Source organism: Daphnia pulex, chromosome 7 (genome assembly GCF_021134715.1).
Source record: "Daphnia pulex isolate KAP4 chromosome 7, ASM2113471v1".
NCBI classification, from domain to species: domain Eukaryota; kingdom Metazoa; phylum Arthropoda; class Branchiopoda; order Diplostraca; family Daphniidae; genus Daphnia; species Daphnia pulex.
In genome coordinates this window covers 11,768,777-11,790,179 of record NC_060023.1, presented here as the reverse complement: position 1 = coordinate 11,790,179, position 21,403 = coordinate 11,768,777, and the positions used below count along the sequence as shown (strand labels likewise).

Sequence of the window (21,403 nt, the reverse complement as noted above, 5' to 3'; positions counted from 1 at the left end):
GTTCTAGTATTAATTTATTTTCATTTAGTTCCCTTCTTTCAGTTTGTGTCTATCAGTTACCGATCCCTTCTTGTGTACCGAAAATTATTAGTGTTGAGATCTGTGTTGAGTTCTAGTACTGTGTCAACAAGTGCCTTATCCTGTCGCCTATTTCTAGTATTTTTCATCTCAGTAACGGTATGTCTATCTTATTTATTATTTGTGCTACTAGTTAGTAGTGTTAGTCCAATACATCGGCTGGTGGGTAAAACGCCTCTGGTTATTTATTCATTATTATTTGTAGTCTTCTCTTGTAAAGTTATTCCGCTCGAAGATGGATCTTAACACCTTCATATGGCCATGCCGATCAACTCTCTTTTGCTCCTCCTCCTTAAAAAAAGTCGAAAAAATGTAAACTATCGGTCAAGACAAGTTAAAACGATGAGGCAACAGTGTCACAGTTTACATATCGTTAAGATATAACACCTGGAGAACCAGTCAGTCGCGTCAGAAGACCGAAGAATAGGGTTGGTGCATGAATAAGGGATTCGTTTGAAAAAAATACCATTAGAATCAGTTTTTCACGCTGATTCTCATGGTATTTTTTTTTTTTTATAATAATTTCTCCCCGTAATCTCACTTCAAAGTTGAGATTAGCTCCCCCCCATTTTAAAACGGACCCCACGCCATTTTTGGTGGGCGGTCCTTAAAATCTGATGAAGTTTGCCCTTTTTCCCCCCTTTTCACCCTTTTTCGTGCTGCCTATACCCCCTCTTTTGCCCTTAGGGCCGAAAGGCGAAAGACGAAAAGGGTGAAAAGGGGGGAAATTCATCAGATTTTAAGGACCGCCCAGCAAAAATGGCGTAGGGTCCGTTTTAAAATGGGGGGAGCTAATCTCAACTTTGAAGTGAGATTACGGGGAGAAATTATTATTTTAAAAAAAATGCCATGAGAATCAGCGTGAAAAACTGATTCTAATGGTATTTTTTTTTCAAACGAATCCCTTATTCATGCACCAAACCCTATTTCTTGCTCGTCGCAGCTAAAGAATTCAGTTCTTCCTTTCATTTTTTTTAAGGCCGGTGTAAAAAACAACTTAAAGCACGTTTTGAGAAGATGTGAGTACAGAAAATATAAACATATTTCTATGTGTATTTCTACGAAAAAATGTGTCACATTGTCCCACATGTACATCAGCGACACTTTCTCGAGATGACCAAAGCTTTGGTCAAGGTGCAGATATTTAGACATTTCTATTGTTTGTGATTGTTTCCATATTTTTTCAAAGTGTTTTCTAGAATGTTTTAGTCTCGCGCAACGCAAATACATTGATGATATAAAGATGTACAGTATTCTACAAAAAAATACGAACAGGGATTTTTTCAAACAGCCATCTATCCATGTTGCGGGGAACTGTGTTTGGCTTTTAGATTTTCAATTTGGGTGGCGAAGAAAAAAGCCTTGGTAGTCAGAAAGGCAAATCTAAAAAAGGTGAGTCCAAAAAGGCAATTGCCTTTTTGGTCAGGTCAGTTGCCTTTCTGGCAGTTGCCTTTCTCTTTTTTGGGGCTCTGAAAAGAACCGAGTGGGCCGAGATCCAGGTGGGCCAAGATCCAGGCGGGCCTAGATCCAGGTTGGCCGAGACTCAGCAGACATCCGTCTCGTGGCAGCTCTCAGTGAAGAATGGTACCTCTTGGCCTACCAGAGGGCGCTTATAAAGGTCCGGACGGCTTAGGCTCCACCCAGTGGTGGGCCGAGATAGCTACAACGCCATCTGCACGGCTATCTTTAGGCTCCGCCTAATTGTGGGCCGAGATTCAGTCAGGTGGGCCGAGATTCGGGTGGGTCGAAATTTAGTCAGGTGGGCCGAGATCCGGGTGGGCCGAGATCTGACTGGGCCGAGATTCAGTCAGGTGGGCCGAGATCCGGGTGGGCCGAAATTTAGTCAGGTGGGCCGAGATCCGGGTGGGCCGAGATCCGACTGGGCCGAAATTCAGTCAGGTGAGCGTCTCGGCCCACCCGGATCTCGGCCCACCTGACTAAATTTCGGCCCACCTGACTGAATCTCGGCCCAGTCAGATCTCGGCCCACCCGGATCTCGGCCCACCTGACTGAATTTCGGCCCACCCGAATCTCGGCCCACCTGACTGAATCTCGGCCCACTCGGATCTCGGCCACAATTAGGCGGAGCCTAAAGTTAGCCGTGCAGATGGCGTTGTAGCTATCTCGGCCCACCACTGGGTGGAGCCTAAGCCGTCCGGACCTTTATAAGCGCCCTCTGGTAGGCCAAGAGGTACCATTCTTCACTGAGAGCTGCCACGAGACGGATGTCTGCTGAGTCTCGGCCCACCTGGATCTCGGCCCACATGAATCTCGGCCCGCCTGGATCTCGGCCCACTCGGTTCTTTTCAGAGCGAACCAAAAAGGCAACTGGCCTTACCAAAAAGGCAATTGTCTTTTTGGACTTGCCTTCCGGAAGAGTTGCCTTTCCGTCTAGAATCCAATTTCAAAGGAATCGCCTTAAGTCACTTGTCCAATGAGTGAGGAATCAGGCAATGAGTGTAAGTTCGTTGAATCGATTTTTCGCGCCATGCAAAATTTGGGCTAAAAGACAAAAACAGATTCCCGCAATATACATAGGGGGCTTTACGAAAAAAAATAACTGTTCGGATTTTTTTGCAGGGTACTTTACATCATCGCCCATGTTTCCACGGATGTAGCAAATGAACATAATAGTTAATAGAAACATAGTGGTTGTCTGGACGAAATTGAAAAAAAAACTCATCCAGGCAATCCCTTGTTGAAATTGCTCTTATGTTCATTTCCTTTTCTTTGTTAAGAAGAATGGACACGCTGGGTACACTCGATTTACGCGATAGATCATTTTTTGTTTTAAAGCCTGAAAAGATAGACGGTTAATACAATAGGCCTAATTGGGGAGATTTTTAGTTTATCCCGACGCCTTTCGCTTCATTATGAAAGCTGCAAAAGCTTGAGATATAGTTAATATTTTTGGTTGTGTTACAAGTCATCAGTCGCCAAGTGGGATTGCTGTTTGCTGAAACGTACACCGAGCCAGTATTTGACTGATTGCTAAAATCAGTAGGACACTTTGGGAATAGAAGTCTTTTGCTTTGTAGGGCACTTGGCTATATACCCCTAGCTCTATATAAATAAATTATAACACCTGTTTAACACTGGTAGTTGGTTATTTTGGTTATCAACAATGAGTAGCTAATCACGATGTCTAGTTGTTGGATAAGAAAATATTATTCCGTACTCTAAATTTTTCGAACCGTACTATATGTAGTACTGTTAATAGGTACGCCTACTACACTTGCTAAACAAATTTGGCGGGAACTCTGGTGGGTATTTCAATCTATCGTTATTTATATAGGGCCTACTGACTTAATATATGTGAAATGTGGTGTAGGCTAATGATTGAAGCGGCCGGCTGTCTTACCAAGCGAGAGTAGCGAGGTATGCATGAGGTATTTTTGGGCACAAAAAAACTGCTTTGTGGGGAAACAAAATTCGTTTTTGGGCAGAGGCAAATTTGGGATTGAAGAAAAAACTGCTTCATGGGGAAACAAAAATTAGCTGGTGATGGGCAGGGGCAAATTTGGGATTGGCGGTCAACGATCAGGTAGTTGAACAATTCGCGATTCACCACTATACGTTATCGAATCCAAGGATACCCGCGTTAGCTCGTCAATTTCAGGAAATGGATATTCATATTCTTACCTTGCCATTTTTCAAGATCGCAGCAGTATAGCTAGTTGACTTTCTCGGCAAGTCTGCATTCTCATGTCGCAGATATTTTTTTAGAGTCTTATAGGCCTACAGAGTGTTCTTACAATCTCAGCTTGACATCTATTGAGGTTCGATTCTAAGTCACGCTTTTCTAAAATTAATCTGTGAATCTCTTCTTCCGCCAGATATGGCTCGAATTGCGCGGATAGAGTACCCTACATGTAACTGAGTTACTTGGTACATTGAAAAGGGGATTGGTAAAAAACAAACGAATTAACCAAACAATATACTCACTCTTCTATAGTTTTGAGAATGATCCCTTTATTTTAGGTTCCAATACTCTTTTGATATTGATGAAAATGTGGAATGTCGCACCTATATACCGAGGAAACGGCATTCTACTCACTTTGGAATCTAAAAACAACGAAGACTAATAGTTAAATTATGACTATGCATCATCAGCAACCTAATTCCTTTAATAATTGAATGAGAAAATAAGCAATCAAAGACTTTTCAGGTTTGTGAGAATGGATGCATTAATAGGACCTATAATATGACAATGAATAATGATGCCTATGGAGCCGTCGGACCCGTGCGGATGCGGCCATAGAGCAACCGGACATCCGAGTCGAGTTTGTAAGTCATCGTCCCGTTGAAAATGTTTCCCATCGTAGAGACATTTTTTAGATTCATAATCGGCGGTGATTCTTGCGTAAGAAAGACGAAGCGCTGCTGGCGTTTCTGCCGTTGGAAATTCGGCATGTGAGTCATCCAGAGCTCGTGGATGTGCACCAGGATGGCGTCGTATTCGTCAAGAGGCAATTCAGCCGACGACTTATCAAAGACGGCGCATTCAGTGAACTCGCACCCGTGCCGGACAAATTTCTCGTTACTTAATTAATCCAAAAGTTGATGTTCTGATCGCGCGCGCGCCGATCAAAAGAATAGCGCTATTCCATATCAGAATCGTTTTTGTTTGACGCGAGGATTTCCTTGCGGGAATTGGTAAAAAACAAACGAATTAACCAAACAATACTCACTCTTCTATATAATAGTTTTGAGAATGATCCCTTTATTTTAGGTTCCAATACTCTTCTGATGGGCAAGGTTTTTTTTAACTTAGACCTTTTGGATTTAGAAGATGAAAAATGAGACAACGAAAAGATGTAAGGAGCAGGTCCTGTATAAGCATTTCCATTCCTACTTGTGGCTTTTAATTCGTTCTTATTGGAGTGCAATATATTAACAAAGAATGTCGTTAAAAAAAACTTACTATGTTTTTTGTGATTCATTGGTGATCGAGATGAGGTAGCATCCCAGCATCAAAACAAAAATCAGCAACAAGTGCCGTGATAAAGGACGTGATAAGCGTCGTGGCAAGCGCAAAAGAGTTAAGAAAATAATAACGAGCAAACATCGCGGATTCCCTCGATTTTGTATGTTCTAATTATAAACGTCAATAACAAAATTCTCGTCTGGTGCTTTTATCGCGGTTAGAAAAATGAACATAATCGTTAAAAGAAAAAGTGGCTGTCTGGACGAGTTTGAAAAAAAAAACTCGTCCAGGCAATCCCTTGTTGACATTGCTCTTATGTTCATTGGTTTAGCAGTACGAAGATTAATTTCCGTTGTTGGAGGAAGGGACCCGTTGCGTATACTCGATTTATGCGACCGATCATTTTGTGTGTAAGGTAGGGCTAATAAATGAGACGGAAAGTTGATTAGTTCATTTTGACGCCTGTTCACGCTTTGGCTTTATTATGTAGGTCATATAGCCAAAAGCTCGAAATAGTTCACATATATATGGTTGTGGTAGAAGTTGTCAGTTTTCCAGTGGGATTGATAAGAGTGGTATACAATATAATTAAGACACTTATTGAAACGATTTTTGAAGAAAATAAGCCTTTGAATCGAGGGTTGCCCTTGATGTTGTTTTTATTTTTTAGCTATAGTGTATAAGGAGGTTAGACTATATTTATTGAGCCTACTTAGCTACTTACACCATACTTGCATAACACAGGTTTTTTTTTGGTTTTTTTTTCGGTTTTTTTCGGTTTTTTCGGTAAATCCCGTATATAAGTATATGAACGGAATTTAGGTACCAAAGCCATGTATTAAGAGAGAGATCCTGACACCTCTTATAAGTAGGACACGATAAGTAGGGAGCCGCTGCTGTGTGGGCTTGTCTAAACTTGCGAAAAATTTGGCGGAAACTCTAGCGGGTATTTTAATCCATTGTTATTTATAAACCTTGATTGAATAATATGAGAAACGTGGTGTAATGTTTAAGGCGACGGCTTAGCACACGGAGAGAGGGCGCCGTTTCACCATCAGAAGACCCCTAGGCCTATATAGAAAAGGGGTCTTAGGCTAATACCCGAAATAGGCACGATTCAACTGGGAAAAGTTGTTGGGAACAAATTTATGGGTTTGGGTGACTATAATTATAATATATTTTGACTCGCGTGTATTATATCGCCGAAGGAGAAATTTCAAACGGATGCTGTGCAGGTGGTAATATCACGGGCGAATAACACTGGACTGAAAGTCAGTTGGAATAATGAGCGTCCAGCATCGCGCGAGTTTAATATTGTTGGGTCGTTGTTGCAGCACTATCATCCTGTTGGGGATTGGACTTTTGCGTTGCCAGCAGATCAGTGATGATACAGAAAATGTGTCACTTCTCAATTCACCCTGGAAAGCGGCCGAATCGATGTTGGTCGAAGAAATCTATCGCTATTTACACTGGGCTAACACCACGGCTTGTCTGTTGGCCGTCGATTTCGGATTTTGGGTGGACATTTCTCTCGGCCTCTGGGTTGCTGATGCCCACAACGGCCGCAAAGCGGTTTGCCTGGACCAGACGATTGCGCCCGTCTACAACAATTGCTTGGTCTACTCATTCGGCGTCGGCCATCAACAATGGACGTTCGAAGAAGATATGGCAAGTTCGGCTGTCAAGTCTATTCGTTCGATACGTCAACGGACGTGGTCGATGATCAGCACAACCGGAGTCGGAACATTCATTTCTACAATCTAGGCCTGGGCGACGAAGCATCAGAGGACGGACGCAACCTGAAATCGGCTTGGACCATCTACCAGTTGCTGGAGGACCTTCACGGCCCCACGACGCTCATTGACGACTCAAAATCGACATTGACGACCTGTCCGAGTGGGACGCAATCCGACAATTGCTGCTCTCCTATGGGAAATGGCCTGGTATACAATTTGAGATAGCCTATGTTTTGTCGAGGAAACTTGTTGACTATAATTATAATAATAAACATTGATTGTGTGTCTAAATTGCTTCCCACATGTTTCTATACGTGATATAAACTGAGACCTATATAATACCCTATAAATATAATTTCGAGATTAAGTTGAGGAACTCGGTGGAACTTAAATGATCTATAGCTATAGAAAATTGGGCCCCCTGCCCTTAAAAAAGTTAGGTCAAACAGCAAATTATAAGAATACATCAATCAACGGATTGTTGGACAGTGTATTATAGACATATATAGATCATAATTTATACAGCAGCCGAAACTGCAGATGATCTGCTGTTCTTCTGTGGAATAAATAAAGTCGACAAGACAAGATTTCGATTTTGAATCAATTGATGATCCACCAAATGTTGATGGATCTGTGTGTGATTATAATGCCATCACACAGCACACCGGGGGGCGCCGGGGGGGGGGGGGAGAGAAAGAGCGTGTAGTTGTATTATAGGAAGAGGAATTTACAGCCCAGCAGGAATAGACGAGTTGTTTGCTATAACAGTATATATTTAGAATGTATATTATAAATCGTTTTAGAAGGCCTGCTGTTGTAGGGCCTATAGCCTATATATTTATATAGAGATTGTCCTTGACGCAATAGGCTATATGGGGTTACCGGAAAATGTACACACAAACTTTTGATGGTGTGTTGACCTTCTCCTTGCATGCTGTTTATTACACAAATGCGCATTAAGCAGCAGCGGGGCGTCTAAGGCTACTGACTATTTTTTCTACGAGATATGCTGCGGTTGCTCGAGAATAAAACCATAAATTAGGAAATGCAAAAGGTCCAGCTGCTGCTGCTGCTGTTTGCCCAGAGGGTCATTTCATTGCCTTGCACGTATATTATAGCTAATATATAATAGGCCTACATAAGCTATAGCTGATGCGCTATCCTATAGCGTTCGTTTTCCCTCGAAACACACCGCAGGCTCATCCACGCTCATCCATCAGCATTTGTTGTTTTGCTCGAAGTGATAAGGCGTGAACGAGTCCCTAGTCGATTCGCTTGAATCTCATTGGTCTGTTTTGCTATAGCTAGGTATTTCAGTCTGTGTTCAATCACTCTATAGCTAGATATACAGATGAATTTGATATTGCATTTCAATACTATATATAATCGCTATACACAACAATCGCATCATCTATAGCTATATGTGACCCGCCTTTCATTATTTCAAGCGAAAATAAGTCTTGGCAACAAAAGTGAACAGAAACCATTTGAAATATAGTCTTGCGTCAATAACTGTTTGGAGAGGTCATTGCTTAGAAACCTCCGAGGCGGTCCGAACTGAAATTTGCGTAGTAGACAATCAGTGAAAGGTATACTACAAAGGATATATTATTGGCAATCGAAAAATCACCCCAAGTTGTTTTTACACGTTTTTAAACACTGTTGTTTCATTTTATTTAAAAAAAAAACGCAAATTGGAGCTCAATTGGCGCATCGCGTCTTTGAATATCGTCGTCAGTGAAATATAATTTCACTGACATACTGCTGCTAGTACGTCCCACCTTTTTCGTTATACCTTCATTCTATAATAAAGATACAATATACCCATCAGCAGGAAAGTATATAAGGTTATTACTGTTATATACTGTTATGAGTTCTTCAAGGAACCGAACAGTGTCTCGAATTTCCAGTGCCATATGCCGCAGCTGGCATATCAATTGTCGTACTCACCGTTTATTAAGTTGCCGACTTATTTTCGGCCACCCCTTTGCAAAGTTCCTCTATCTGGTTAGCGCTAGCATTTGTCTCATCATTTTTATCCAGTGCAAAAATAATATTCACCTGCAAGTAAGTTTGTCCAGACAGTTTCCTATTATTATTCGCATTTTCAATTGACCTTCGTTATAGGCCTAAACTCATTTAAGACTTTACAGTTATACTATTAACCTTATCGCGTTCAACACATATAACGAATGAATTTGTTTATTGCATTTATAGAAAAATACTCGTGACACTCCGGAAGTTGATCGAGCGACCTGCTGTCAGCTCCCCAATAAGCAGGCAAAGGACATTTGCGGCCGATCAAATTGCACTTTGCCATGCACAAAGCCGGAATTGGAAATTGACTCCACCAGTAAAAGGAAATCTCCTCTTAGCCAGCATCAAGCCTTTTTCATAGAATCGTCGGGCAACGGTGCGCTGAGTTATCGACAGGCTTGCACCGTCGAGTCGCTCGCCTTGCATAACCCAAATTTGATCGTCAACGTCCTTTTTACCGATGTGAAAATCAACACCAGTCTGGATACCGTACAGAAACTCGTGGAGAACTACGCCAATGTCCAGCTGATTAGCATCAACGTGGATGAATACATGGCCGGAACACTGATGGAGCATTGGTATCAATGCACAAATTGGCGCAGTGGGTCGTATCACGTCAACAATCTGAGTAACGCGCTGCGACTGCTGACCGTGTACAAATTCGGTGGATATTATTTCGATCTCGACATCATTTCTGTGCGTCCCGTCACGTCTTATCGCAATTTCGTGGCCGCCGTCGACCGTGAAATTGTCAACAACAACGTGATCCATGCGGACGCGAAACATCCGTTCATCGAACTGGCCATCGACGACTTTGTCACCAACTTCAGGTGCAATTTTTATATAAATGCGCCATCTGTTTGATTACATCGTCGTTAGTAGGCCTAAATTTAGGTCACGAGCTCCTTTTACTGTCACGTTAACGATGCTGGTTCCATCAGAATGATGATTAATTATATTCTTGTTAACAGGCCAGACTTGTGGGGTAACAACGGACCTGCTTTGATTTTCCGCGTCTTGAAAAAGTGGTGCCACTCCGAGGACCGTAAGTCGCTGGAATACGTCAGCTGCCCTGGTTTTAATGTTCTTCCGGCACCGTCGTTTCATCCGGTTCACCACTTCGAGATGCAGAAATTATTCGATGAGCCATTGACCAACGAAACGGAGGAAAAGCCCATCAGCTGGCTGACGGAGGACGTGGTGGGTGTTCACCTTTGGAACAGGATGAACAAAGACGACCCCATCTACAAGAAAGCAAAACATCCTTACAAACGGCTGGTTCGAGATCACTGTCCTCTTGTATTTTCTATTGCCCCCGAAATCTTTTAAAGACTGAATATACATTTATTTCACATGAAACGTCGTGTTTGAAAAATAACCCAAACCCAGAACATTATATATTAATGAACATTATATATATACCGTGATGAAGGTAACATTTAAACGACTTTTCGCTGATGGTAACCGGCGCAATGTATAATCCTATGGGCTCTGGGCATTTGATTAGTATCAATTATCAATTATCACGCCAATCCAATCGTCGACTTTTGACATTTAAGGGGGGAACTCGATTTTTTAAATACTAATCGATATCTTAACTATTGCTAATTATTAGACGGTTAGTGTTGTCTGCTTTTTGTTTACAAGTAAACAACTATTTCGAAAAGGAAACTAATCAACATTATAAGATTTCAAAGAAAAACGGAACAATCACTTTTTAGACGTGGATGCATGAAAATAAAACTACAAAAATGTGGTTATCGTTATGTGAACTTTGATGTCGCAGCTTTCCATGCTCTCTATGCTGTTTGGCGGGTAAATACTGAGAATAAAAATGGGATGACTATGGGAGCTTAAATAGAAGCTAGTTAAATTTGTTCCAAGTTTGTGAATTGTTACTTCCAGACTATAGCATTATATATCCCCTTGTCCATGCATGGCAGTTTATTTGCACTATAATGTAACCTTTTCTCTGTGCAGATATGAGAGGCCTGAACGAGCCAGCCATCATAACAGGAAAGCTTCGCTTGTGCTGGACCTCCAGTCATATGATTTGAATGATGACCTCCTGCCATCAGCAACAATCACAGCAGTATCATCACATAGGTAATAATTTTCGTTACTTTTATCAACATGCATGGGACCTGCCAGATTTTGTGATTATGCATGACTTATAGTGAATTACATGAAAATCCTCAATTCTCCTGTTTATTAACAATTAGGGTACTTTAACCCTGGTTTACATCTGCTGTCTTGTTTTCAACTCCTTGCTTGTTATTGTTTCTGTAAATATTTTTCGTAACTGTTGAAATTTTTTCATTTAGATAAACAGCATCCTCTTTAATTGGAGAAACTTCCACAGTCGGCCGAGTTATAAAGCATCTCTTCAATTCCTCTTTCTTTAAATGTCCTCGTGTACGCCCATGTGAGTGTGGGGGTATTCACGAGGACTACGTTTTACCTATCTCCTCCTGGGTGATTCAACTTTTCCGTAGATGGTTGCCACTTGTGGATGCCTGGCTGTATATTTCCCAGGCATAAAGGTAGGACACATTCATCTCTATTTTTCCTTTCTGACTATTCAGTGGTGTTTATTATAAATCGTTATGTATAGTACGGAGTACGATTATTCCAGAGCTCGTTCCAGAGTTATAGGCAGTTGACTGAACCTGTTTTCCCTTGCTGTTTTTGTTTTTCTCAGTCAGGGTTCATTAAATAGCTCACTTGTAGAACCACTGCAGATCAGGCCTGTTTTTGTACCCCGCAACTTTGTCTAACAATCCGAAATATTTGAACTTGAAACTCTTGTAGCAAAGTGAAACTTGAACAATTTTTTCCACCAAGTCTTTTTTTTTTAATGCAATTCAAATTCAAATCCTTCTTGGAGTTCTTGCACAAGTCATTGTAGAGCAGTTTGGTCATCTGCTGCAACGCCACGTAATCGGCGTGAATGTAATCCTTTCAGTTGATGTATAGGCCAGCACGCTCATGAAATCTGTGACGCGCTCGAATCGCGGTGATAAAGTTACACACGCGAACAGCCTCTTCGGCGATTATTACGTCACTCGAATCCCACACCACTGCCCCTTTTTATTATTTGACGTTTCGGGTAATATGTCATACATTTTGATGTGAGTGTCATTTAGATTGTAACTTCAGGATTCGGCGGGCGATTCGGTTGCAAAGTTGCAACTTTTCTTTTTGAATATGACGCGGTTGGCTCCGTCGTTGCCGGCAAGGAAATCAAACGTCGTCCATTGGTTTAACCAAATAATTTTAAAAGTGTCGACATCACTATGGAAAACCCATTGCCTGCAGGGTTGGGGGGAGAAAATACCTGGAAAAGTAAAACGAGTTCTTATATAGCCCTTTCTCGTATAATAGCCTACCAACGATGGTCGTCTCTACTTCTTGCTGCAACAATGTGCTATGACGCAATTCCAAGTAGAAGGACGTCAGGTGGATAATGGTGATTTGTTGAATTGTCAAAAGTTTGTTTTCGTCACATTTTCTGTGGATTCGATCAAGCGTGAATTGTGATGTGTGTGAGATCCAGAACATTCTTCAAAACTACAGCTGTAGCCTCAAGTAAAAAAGTACGTAGCGATAATATTAACATGTTAAAGCCCAAGGATATAATGGGTATAAAGCAGCATTAAAGTGAAATGGGAATGTACGTGTATTGCTCTTGGTTTTGACTCGCAGCAGCACCCTATACCACGTATAGGCTCTATCGGGCAGTTGTATTCGGCCAACCACGATGTGCGCATCAAATTAAACACGAACAAGATTTCATAACAGTAGACAAATGGCGTTGCTGAAAACTTGGCGACGATTAAAAAAGTTACAGCAAAGGGTGATCGCTATCCTCCTTTTATTACTTATACCCTTGTTTTCGCTTCGCCATTTCAAAAATCATCAATTGCTTTTGAATTTAATGAACGAAAAGTACGGGAAAGAGTGGGTGACATCCGTGTCACCACCCGGTCCTGAATGCACTATCGGTATATTTGACTGTTTTGCTTTTATAGATGAGTTCGGTCTCGAGTGACTCATTTTGCAATAATGTTGGTGACTGACAGATTACGCCAACGCCAATCGATTGCAGCAGGATCATCCTTGCGTCATCGAACTTATCCGGAGTCAGTATCTTTACCGGCCTTCACCACCCAACGTTCCGCTCAATTTGTCTCACCCAGAAGTGGCTGACCCGTCGGCCGCCCAATCCAAAGTTGCGCTAACTCACCTCCACAACCAGGTGAGCTATATTATCAGAATTTTCGCAATTGTTTCAATTTGATGATAGCCTACAATTCGTCCTATTTGAGAAAGACTGGAGGCTTTTTCGTTGAATGCGGGGCGTTTGATGGCGAACACGGATCCAACACGTTGTACATGGAACGGCACTTGCAGTGGAAGGGCATCCTCATCGAACCGGATCGGAAATCGTTCGACAAACTATTAGCCAAACAGCGACACTCTTGGGCTCTACCCGTTTGCCTCGCTACCGAACCGCACCCAACCCAAGTACCTTGAGCAACTCTAAATTGTGGCAATCATTATCGAACACCATATATATCACACTTCGATGTTGGTATATTTATAGGTTTCATTTGAATCGAATTACGAGGCGGGAAAGATTTTTGGGCACGATGATGACCAACAGCAGGCGAATAATTCAGCGGAAAGAATTATTAAGGAGGGCATCCGGCTGATTGTAGTCCAGTGTTTCCCCTTGTATTCGATTCTACTGGCCGTGGGACGGACCCGCGTCGACTACTTCAGCCTCGACGTCGAAGGCGCCGAGAGTCGAATTCTTTCTCATGTGCCCTGGCATCTTGTCGACATTAAGGTGAGACCTTATATGGTTTTCTCAGCTGTTTATTATTTTGATTCGTCTATAATTTTCCCCCATCATCAGACGCTGACAGTGGAGATAACGTCACGCAATGAGCAAGTAGTCAACCAAGTCACCAGTCACATGAGGGCTAACGGATTCAACAGTGCCGGATTGATAATGGGACAGGGATACTATGACCTGGTCTTTGTCAACAAACGAATTAGTTGACCAACACTCTTTCAAAATCATGTTATCTAAATTAAATTAAATAATAATAACATAATTGTGATTGCATGAAACTGCTGTGTGCTGTTCCCAGTGTATGATATTAAATCACTTGATATTCAAATATTAAAAGAACTAAAAGATGAAGTTGTTTAGCCTAGCATACTGCGTTTGTCGCGATTAAATATAAAGATTAACACCAATGTGAGTCTGCAGGGTCTGAGGGATTTTGAATATGTACAGCATGTAGTACGACTTGCTCTGAGGACACATTGTTGAATCCCCCGTCGGAGTCGAGTTATTAACTTGTCATCACATTTCTTTTGATTCGATTAAATCTCAAAAGTGGATAGCTACTAATGTGGTCTAGTTCGAAAATCAGAAGATTTCTTCCAAGTCTATAGCTCAACCTTCTGGCACTATATACATCAGACATTCAAGCCGAAGGTTATAAACACCCCAATCTTGGTCAAGTGCACATAAGAAATCCACACCGATCCACGCTATAATTACTGTTTCTCGTTTTATCTACGGTATGTGTTGAAGTCAATTAAACCCATGTAGGTACTTCAAGGCTATGTTGAATAACCTTAACCCTCTATAATTATCACTCAGATCATGTCAATGAAAGTTATTCGGTGGCCCGTGATGGGATGGATATAAAAATAGGCCCTAATAATCTGAATAATAATATAACGATGAATATATATCATTCCAGTTAAGAAGAAAATTTGACAAGTGTCGTCTGCTCTGCTCTCTTTTTAGTTGAAAATGTCGAAAAAGTCAGCCAAGGTTTTTCCGTTTTTGATAACCGTCATACTCCACTCTCTGCTCCATGCTATTTATCGGGATTATAAAAATAAGAATAAAAATAGAATGACTGTGGTAGCTACAGAAGAATCAAACCTGGTCCAAATTTGTGAAATGTCAGTTCCTGACTAGTTAGCATTTTATCATAATGTGATTGCTCTAATAATAGAGGCACAGCAGTTTGTTTGCACTAAATGTAACCTTTTTTTTCTTTTTTACAGATTTGAGGCCAGAACCAGCCATCATAGCCAAACAATTTGCAAGCTTTTCTTATTGTTCAGGTGTTAATAATCTGTCATCAGCAACGATCATTGCTCGGGTAATGATTTCCTTTACTTTTCTGTGATGCCCTACTAAATATTTTAATGCCAGGGTTAGGCCTACATGTAATCCTTTTATTCTCCCATTTATTATAACAATTAGGGTTTACCCAGTGTCTCATTTTCAACTTTTCATGACTTGTTGTTTCTCAATATTTTTTCGTAACCCATTTTCTATTTCTTTTTAGATAAATAGCATCCCATTGCATTGGAAATGCAGTCGAATGCATCGTCAATCGAGTTTTAAAGGATCTCTTGTCTGGCTGTATTTTTCATGCATAAAGGTAGGAAAAAATTTATCCTTAATCTTCCTTTTTGACAATTTTCGGTGCTGGCGTTGATTATAAATCGTAACGTAGTCACGGGGTATGTTTATTCCTCTGAGCTAGGCGGTTGACTAGAACTTTTTTCTCTCCGTTTTGTTTGCTTTTTCTCAGTAAGGGTTCATTTAAAAATCTCATTTGTCAAACGACTGCAAATCAGACCTGGTTTTGTACGTCACAACTTTTTCTGTGGGTAAAGTCCATCACATTCGGAAATATTTGAATTTTATTTAGCACTTGATGCAAAGTGCAACTAGACAATTTTTTGACCAAGAAAGACTTGCCGCCACACCGGCACCTCCTCGTTCAGTGGCCCGTGGGGTAGATATAAAAATAATCTGAATATAACGATGAAAGATGATGCTGGTAGCCTCTTGAAATCATTGGGTAGCTCAAATAACTCAAGCATAATTATTAATGAAATAGGAAATACTATACACGATACAATTGCAATCAGTCACAATGATTGATGTGTTACGGTCATCCGTCTCTTCGGACATCGACACCCCCAAATTCCGCATCTTCCATTCGATTCCTCCTTCCGGCGTAAAAATTAAAAAGAGATCATCATTATAAACCCATCACAGTGTTCCCTCCCAATTCATCTGGCTGCAAGGAAATACCCTAAGAAAGTATTTTCTAAACTCCTCCCTTCCCAACCTGAAGGCTAAAATTCTTTCGCTCACAAATTTATTTTTACGTCACATTTTTGTTAGTTGCAACTGATATTCCGTTTTTATCCGATAGTTACTTGAAGTTGTCTATCGATACCAAAAGGCCTGCGAATAGCCAACATTCGGGTAAGAAAAATGTCCAAGTATTAACACCAAAATAACAATCAATGTCGTCTAATTGAAATTGGCCAAAATTAGTGATAACCTTATAGTCGTGATGCACTGACACTAATCATATTTATTTCCGTGCTGACCGTGTGGGTTGAAAAAGGCGAATGTTGCCACTCGTGCGCCGTAAAAAGAAGACGCTGGCGCTGTTGACGACGTCCACCGCCGTTTCTCTTGCCTATTTGATCTTTTACAGTGTCCTACTGGTTGATCCTGATGAAAGTGACAGGACTAATGACGTCATCGGCGACGGTGACAGTTTGTTTTTATCGACGGCTTACCCGTTTGTCGATTGGACACAAGTCAACATGGACACGCTCACCGGAGAGCAACTCACCGACTATTTGTCTTGGTCCAATTCCGGTGCTTGCAATTTAGTTCAGGATTTTGGCGGAGTTATGATTTCCGTCGACAGCGTTCCAGCGATTGACGGACAGAAGGCCGTTTGTCTGGACAGGCCCCATCTCGCTCCATCTCTGGGCGGATGCGTCGTCTACTCGTTTGGCATCAACAACGAGTGGAGTTTCGACGAGACGATGGAGAAATATGGATGCCAAGTGTACGCCTTCGATCCTTCCATGAATATTTCCGATCACCACCGTTCCGAGTGGATCCATTTCTATCGGATCGCTTTGGACAGCGAGGACAGTGAAGTCTGGAACGGCCGGCCGGGCGTCAAATCGCGGACACTGGAATCCATTTACAAGATGCTGAATTCCGGCCATGGCGATGACAACGACGGAATCATTGATTATCTGAAAATTGACGTCGAGACGGCCGAATGGCGGGTCTTACCTCAGATCGTTGAATCCGGAATGATGGACAAGGTGAAGCAATTGAGCGTCGAAATCCATCTGCCCAACGGAAGTGACGACGAAAATGAGGATCGAAATTTCTCGCTGGACGAATATCGCAAGCTGGCCGGCATCCTCCAATCGCTTGAAAATTACGGACTAGTCCGTTTCGATTCCAAAAGGAATCCTTGGTCGGTCGGTGTGGGAAAAGCCACCGGGTTGTTGGGTGACGACGCTCCTTTCGCTTACGAAATCGCTTGGTTTAATGGCAAATTATTAACCAGCAATCAACCAGAGTGAAAACCTGCATAGCTCTATTTTATAGATTTCAATTGAATATTTGTTGTAATCGATTTTTACTGTCAATACAAACGCGTTGTTTCATCCATTGAATTTCAAATCGCTGATATTGTTATTTTCCCATTCATTTAGGACATGGCAGTGAGGGAATATGGGCAGTGATATGAAGCGGAGGATGTCGGTCGTCTCTACAGCAAGAACAACCGTAGTCATCGTGGCTATTTTGTTCACGTTTTGGTTGATTCTGCTGATAAATCATCTTCCCACATCCAGCGAGTTATCCGCCAGCGATCCCGGCCGCAACAATAATTTTTCAACACTCTGTCCAATCGTTTCACCACTCTCAGGTATAATCTCATCTTAAAACGATTCAACGGAACGGTTAATTTGATTGTATCCGTTATAGTCGGCTGGATGGATTTGTCTTTCATTATTCCGGAACTGCTGGAAGACTCTCAACAGGACGCCTTCCATAACAAGATGAAGAGTGCTGGATTGATTGAAGGCGGATCATACAGACCGAAGGACTGCCAATCTCGGAACAAAGTGGCTATTATCCTGCCCTTCCGGAATCGCAGTCAACATTTGACAGTTTTCCTGCACTACATGCATCCGTTCCTTCAGCGACAGCAACTGGACTACACCATTTTCGTCGTCGAGCAGACTGGTACCTGTTGGTAATCAATTCATTATGTCATAATTGTAATCAATTGATGCACAATTACCAACAGATGGATTACCTTTTAACCGCGGCATGCTGTTAAATGTCGGTTTCGTTGAGGCCCAGCGTTCTGACACGTTCCAATGTTTCATCTTTCACGATGTGGATATCTTGCCGGAAGATGACCGCAATATTTATTCGTGTCCGGAAGTCGGCAGACCACGTCACATGTCTTTCGTTATCGACATTCACGAATACAAGTAATCACTTTAGAATTAAATCTGTTGTTAAACTTAATGTTTGATGTTCCTATTTTATCCCAACAGACCGGTGTCGTTAATGTTCCTTTTCGGGGGTGGAGTCATTGCTATTTCGGCGGTCGATTTCGTCCGTGCCAACGGTTACTCGAACGCCTTTTGGGGACTGGGATTGGAAGATGACGACTTTTATCGACGTATCCGGCGACTCAACATGAGCGTCGCCCGGCCGAATATTCCGGTCGAGCATTTGCGATACAGAACACTCTATCACGATCCATCGGTTGATGTCAATCCAAATCGACAGAAGCTTTTTGATGATGGTTACCTTCGTTTCGAATCAGATGGCCTTATTAATCTGAAATACCGTCCCAAAGACACACAATTGAAACCTCTGTACACTCACGTTGTCGTGAATCTAACGGAAGATGATCTGGACTAAATTATTTCTCGTCCTTTGAATTAAAATCACACAAGAATTTTGTTAATAAGAGAATGAGCGAAAATGTCTGGGGGAAGTGTTCAACATTGCGTCTGAAGTAATATTTTTCGAAATTCTGGACCTACACTCAACGGCAAAGTGTAAAATAACTTCGTTGCATAAAATTGAATTATGTAATCATTTCGAATTTCTTTTATGAGATTGAGTTAAACTAATGTTTTATTTTATGGACTAAGGTAATGCGTAATGGGCTAAGGCTAAGGCTATCTTATTTTATATTTTATACTACGTAAATCTTTTTTCGACATTGGCAGATGGCAGCACCGCATCCCAGTTCACGTCAGGCCACATTTGTCCAAACCGGCAACAACGCTTTCCATTTACGTAAAGTTCGTCTGCAGATTCAAAGTCTGAAAGTGAAAAGTGAAACTGAAAGTTACGACTTGGGAGGCAACAGATAGTAATAGCGTGAAACTGAAATTTTAAAGTCAAAATTCACGAACCATGTATGGTTGAAGCGTTTGTAGCTTTGTTGGATTCAAAATAATAGATAGTTTCATCAAATGAATTATTTAAACGCAGTGAATTTCCGAAACTACTCTTGTTTTTCTTTTTTCTAATCAACGAGTTCCCTTCTTACACGTGGTTGAAAGTGAAAAGCCCAGAAATACAGCAATGACGTACGCCAAAATCACAGATTACATCGATAAAAGAATTGAGTGCATTTAATGGTAGCATTTACCTCTTTTCCATCACTGAGGCAGATTTTATTTTATGGTTAGATTTATTAGATGTTAAAATGGTTTATCATGAAACATGGAAGAACTATCAGAACAACTCAGCGGTATGTATAAATATTTGTGTTATTCAAACCAGATTAAAGTTATTAAACTGTTAGAATTTAAGGCTGCTAATTTATTATTTGTGTTGCTTAACAACTTCGTAAAATTAATTTGGACAAGAGCATTAGCATTACCCCAAAAGTTTACAAAAAAGTGTACATGATAATTCCCTGTAAAGCTATTTTTTGGTATTTTTCAAATTTAACATTTTCACAAGGTCTTCGTTATTTAGGGATTCATGAATGGAAGCTGATGGAAATGTAATAGTCACAGTGCTCACAAGCGTTGTTAAAATTTATCTGGTCTGGCAATGGGAATTTCGTGTTTCAGCCTCATGTAGTTGGATGGTACAATATGTTGGCGTTAAACCGGATACCCTCATCAGAACAAGTCGCTAGGCCTAAATTGTGGTTTGCATTAGATTTCAATCTCTGCATGTGAAATGATTTTGTGATACAAGGAAATTTAATTCTGTGAATATTTCTAGAGCTCATCACCATTGTTTACCTCAAATAAAACAGCAAGTTCAGGCTCTTTTTTCTTCATCTTTACAGGAACTCAGGAACTGCTTACAGAATCCAGCAGTGAAGCCTGAAGAACAAGTGAACTGCATTCAGAGTGTCTGCCACACCCCAACCTAAACGACTGCCGAAGGTACACAAAATATTTGCCTGAAATCTACATGTGTATCAATGCTGATAATCTATCCACATCAAGCCTAAATATATCACTTTTGAAGACAAATTATGGCCACTGGAAATATACGACGTTGGTGCCTGTGACTGTTGGGATCGTCAGCAAGCAGCCAAGGGTTCGCCGGACAGAAAAGTGGAGTTTGATGACTTCAAATCTTTTGACTCGGCTTACCCAAGCCAACACACTTCTGTAACACGAGCCACATTGTACTGGGTAAGGCTATCTTTTCATTGTGTGCATGTTTTCATTAAAAAAAAAAAAAAACTTAAATTTTCTGTATTGATGAATGAAATTTCTCTTCTCAGCTCGTTGTTGGATCTACAAACAAATAACTGATCAGTTATTGAAATATAGTGTTTTTAAGGTGGAAATGGATGGAAAATTTATTAATCTTTATCTGTTTTAGCACGATAAAATGCTGCATATCACCATAGCGATGGCACAGGTATGCTTCAACTCTTCGATGGCCGAAGTTTAAATTCAATTCTCTGGTTGTGGGAACAGTGAGTGTTGGTGAACTAACCTAATTTGGATAAAAATAAGCTTTTGGGTCGGATCTATAGAGGAACGTGTTAATGAGACTAATGATAATTTAACTTTTATTTTACAATTGTTACAGCGAAACTTTAAAATATCTGACAGGATAAATTTGTCGTTATACAGTACTCTCATCCACGGATTCGTGAAAATGTGTTTGCAGTTGTAGCAATGTTGCATTATAATCAAATCGTGTACCTAGGAACTAAGGTAATATTTTCAGCATTTAAAATTTTTTTTCAACATCAACTGTATCAAACCTTTTCCAAGATTGCAGATTGTAGATACCCCTTGTGCTTTGATTTTTAAAAAATCCACTGGATCCCACCTATAAGTAGCTCTACCTTAGACTTCCAGATAGTAATTTTACTCCAGGTTATTGTCAATTAATTTCAGCCTTTTTATTGCATCCCGCCTGATAGGTCGGTATTACTTTGACGACTGGAGCGTGTTCCCAGTGCCTGTTGGCGAACTTCCGGTTGTGTATATTTTCTATTTTAATGGTCGTTTGAAGATTTGCCAGGTTCCAGGAAGTGTTTCGGTGATTTTTTATTACAAGTAGATAACCACTGATATTTTCATCTTTTTTAATTGTTGAACAGGAGATCTGCCAGAAGAGAGCCATAGTCTGTCTTTCGGTTTTCATCAGTTGTCATTTCATCAATCCAATCAACAGCGCTGGTGAGTTGTCAGTTACCCTTGCTATCTTCATGGGAAAACTTTACAGCTACTCTCT

General features: G+C 41.0%; 3 protein-coding genes across 9 annotated transcripts; all 3 read left to right on the top strand.

The window, feature by feature from the left end:
- The first annotated feature begins 8,169 nt into the window (after window positions 1-8,169).
- On the top strand, window positions 8,170-10,137 carry LOC124196652 (lactosylceramide 4-alpha-galactosyltransferase-like). Its single transcript, XM_046591808.1, has 3 exons — window positions 8,170-8,808; window positions 8,959-9,608; window positions 9,750-10,137. The coding sequence occupies exons 1-3, from the start codon at window positions 8,611-8,613 to the stop codon at window positions 10,105-10,107; spliced, it is 1,206 nt and encodes a 401-aa protein (XP_046447764.1). The 5' UTR covers window positions 8,170-8,610; the 3' UTR covers window positions 10,108-10,137.
- A 965-nt stretch (window positions 10,138-11,102) lies between these two features.
- LOC124197385 (protein Star-like) lies at window positions 11,103-13,990 on the top strand. 2 transcript variants are annotated; one of them, XM_046592824.1, is made up of 5 exons: window positions 11,103-11,321; window positions 12,861-13,036; window positions 13,111-13,305; window positions 13,385-13,630; window positions 13,700-13,990. In XM_046592824.1, exons 1-5 carry the CDS (start codon window positions 11,291-11,293, stop codon window positions 13,844-13,846), a joined length of 795 nt encoding a protein of 264 aa, XP_046448780.1. In that variant the 5' UTR covers window positions 11,103-11,290; the 3' UTR covers window positions 13,847-13,990. The 2 variants fall into 2 exon arrangements, with proteins under 2 accessions (XP_046448780.1, XP_046448779.1); XM_046592823.1 differs by lacking the exon at window positions 11,103-11,321 and adding an exon at window positions 12,473-12,782.
- A 1,940-nt stretch (window positions 13,991-15,930) lies between these two features.
- Window positions 15,931-20,973, top strand: LOC124197543 (beta-1,4-N-acetylgalactosaminyltransferase bre-4-like). Of its 6 annotated transcripts, XM_046593068.1 has the most exons (11): window positions 15,941-16,096; window positions 17,365-17,579; window positions 17,639-17,899; window positions 17,964-18,153; window positions 18,220-18,828; window positions 18,907-19,436; window positions 19,667-20,088; window positions 20,174-20,343; window positions 20,537-20,575; window positions 20,750-20,877; window positions 20,938-20,973. In XM_046593068.1, the coding sequence occupies exons 2-5, from the start codon at window positions 17,384-17,386 to the stop codon at window positions 18,590-18,592; spliced, it is 1,020 nt and encodes a 339-aa protein (XP_046449024.1). In that variant the 5' UTR covers window positions 15,941-16,096; window positions 17,365-17,383; the 3' UTR covers window positions 18,593-18,828; window positions 18,907-19,436; window positions 19,667-20,088; window positions 20,174-20,343; window positions 20,537-20,575; window positions 20,750-20,877; window positions 20,938-20,973. The 6 variants fall into 6 exon arrangements, with proteins under 6 accessions (XP_046449026.1, XP_046449024.1, XP_046449022.1 ...); XM_046593066.1 differs by having other exon boundaries at window positions 19,667-19,844; window positions 19,997-20,088; window positions 20,174-20,877; XM_046593069.1 differs by having other exon boundaries at window positions 19,997-20,088; window positions 20,152-20,877.
- Window positions 20,974-21,403: the final 430 nt, after the last annotated feature.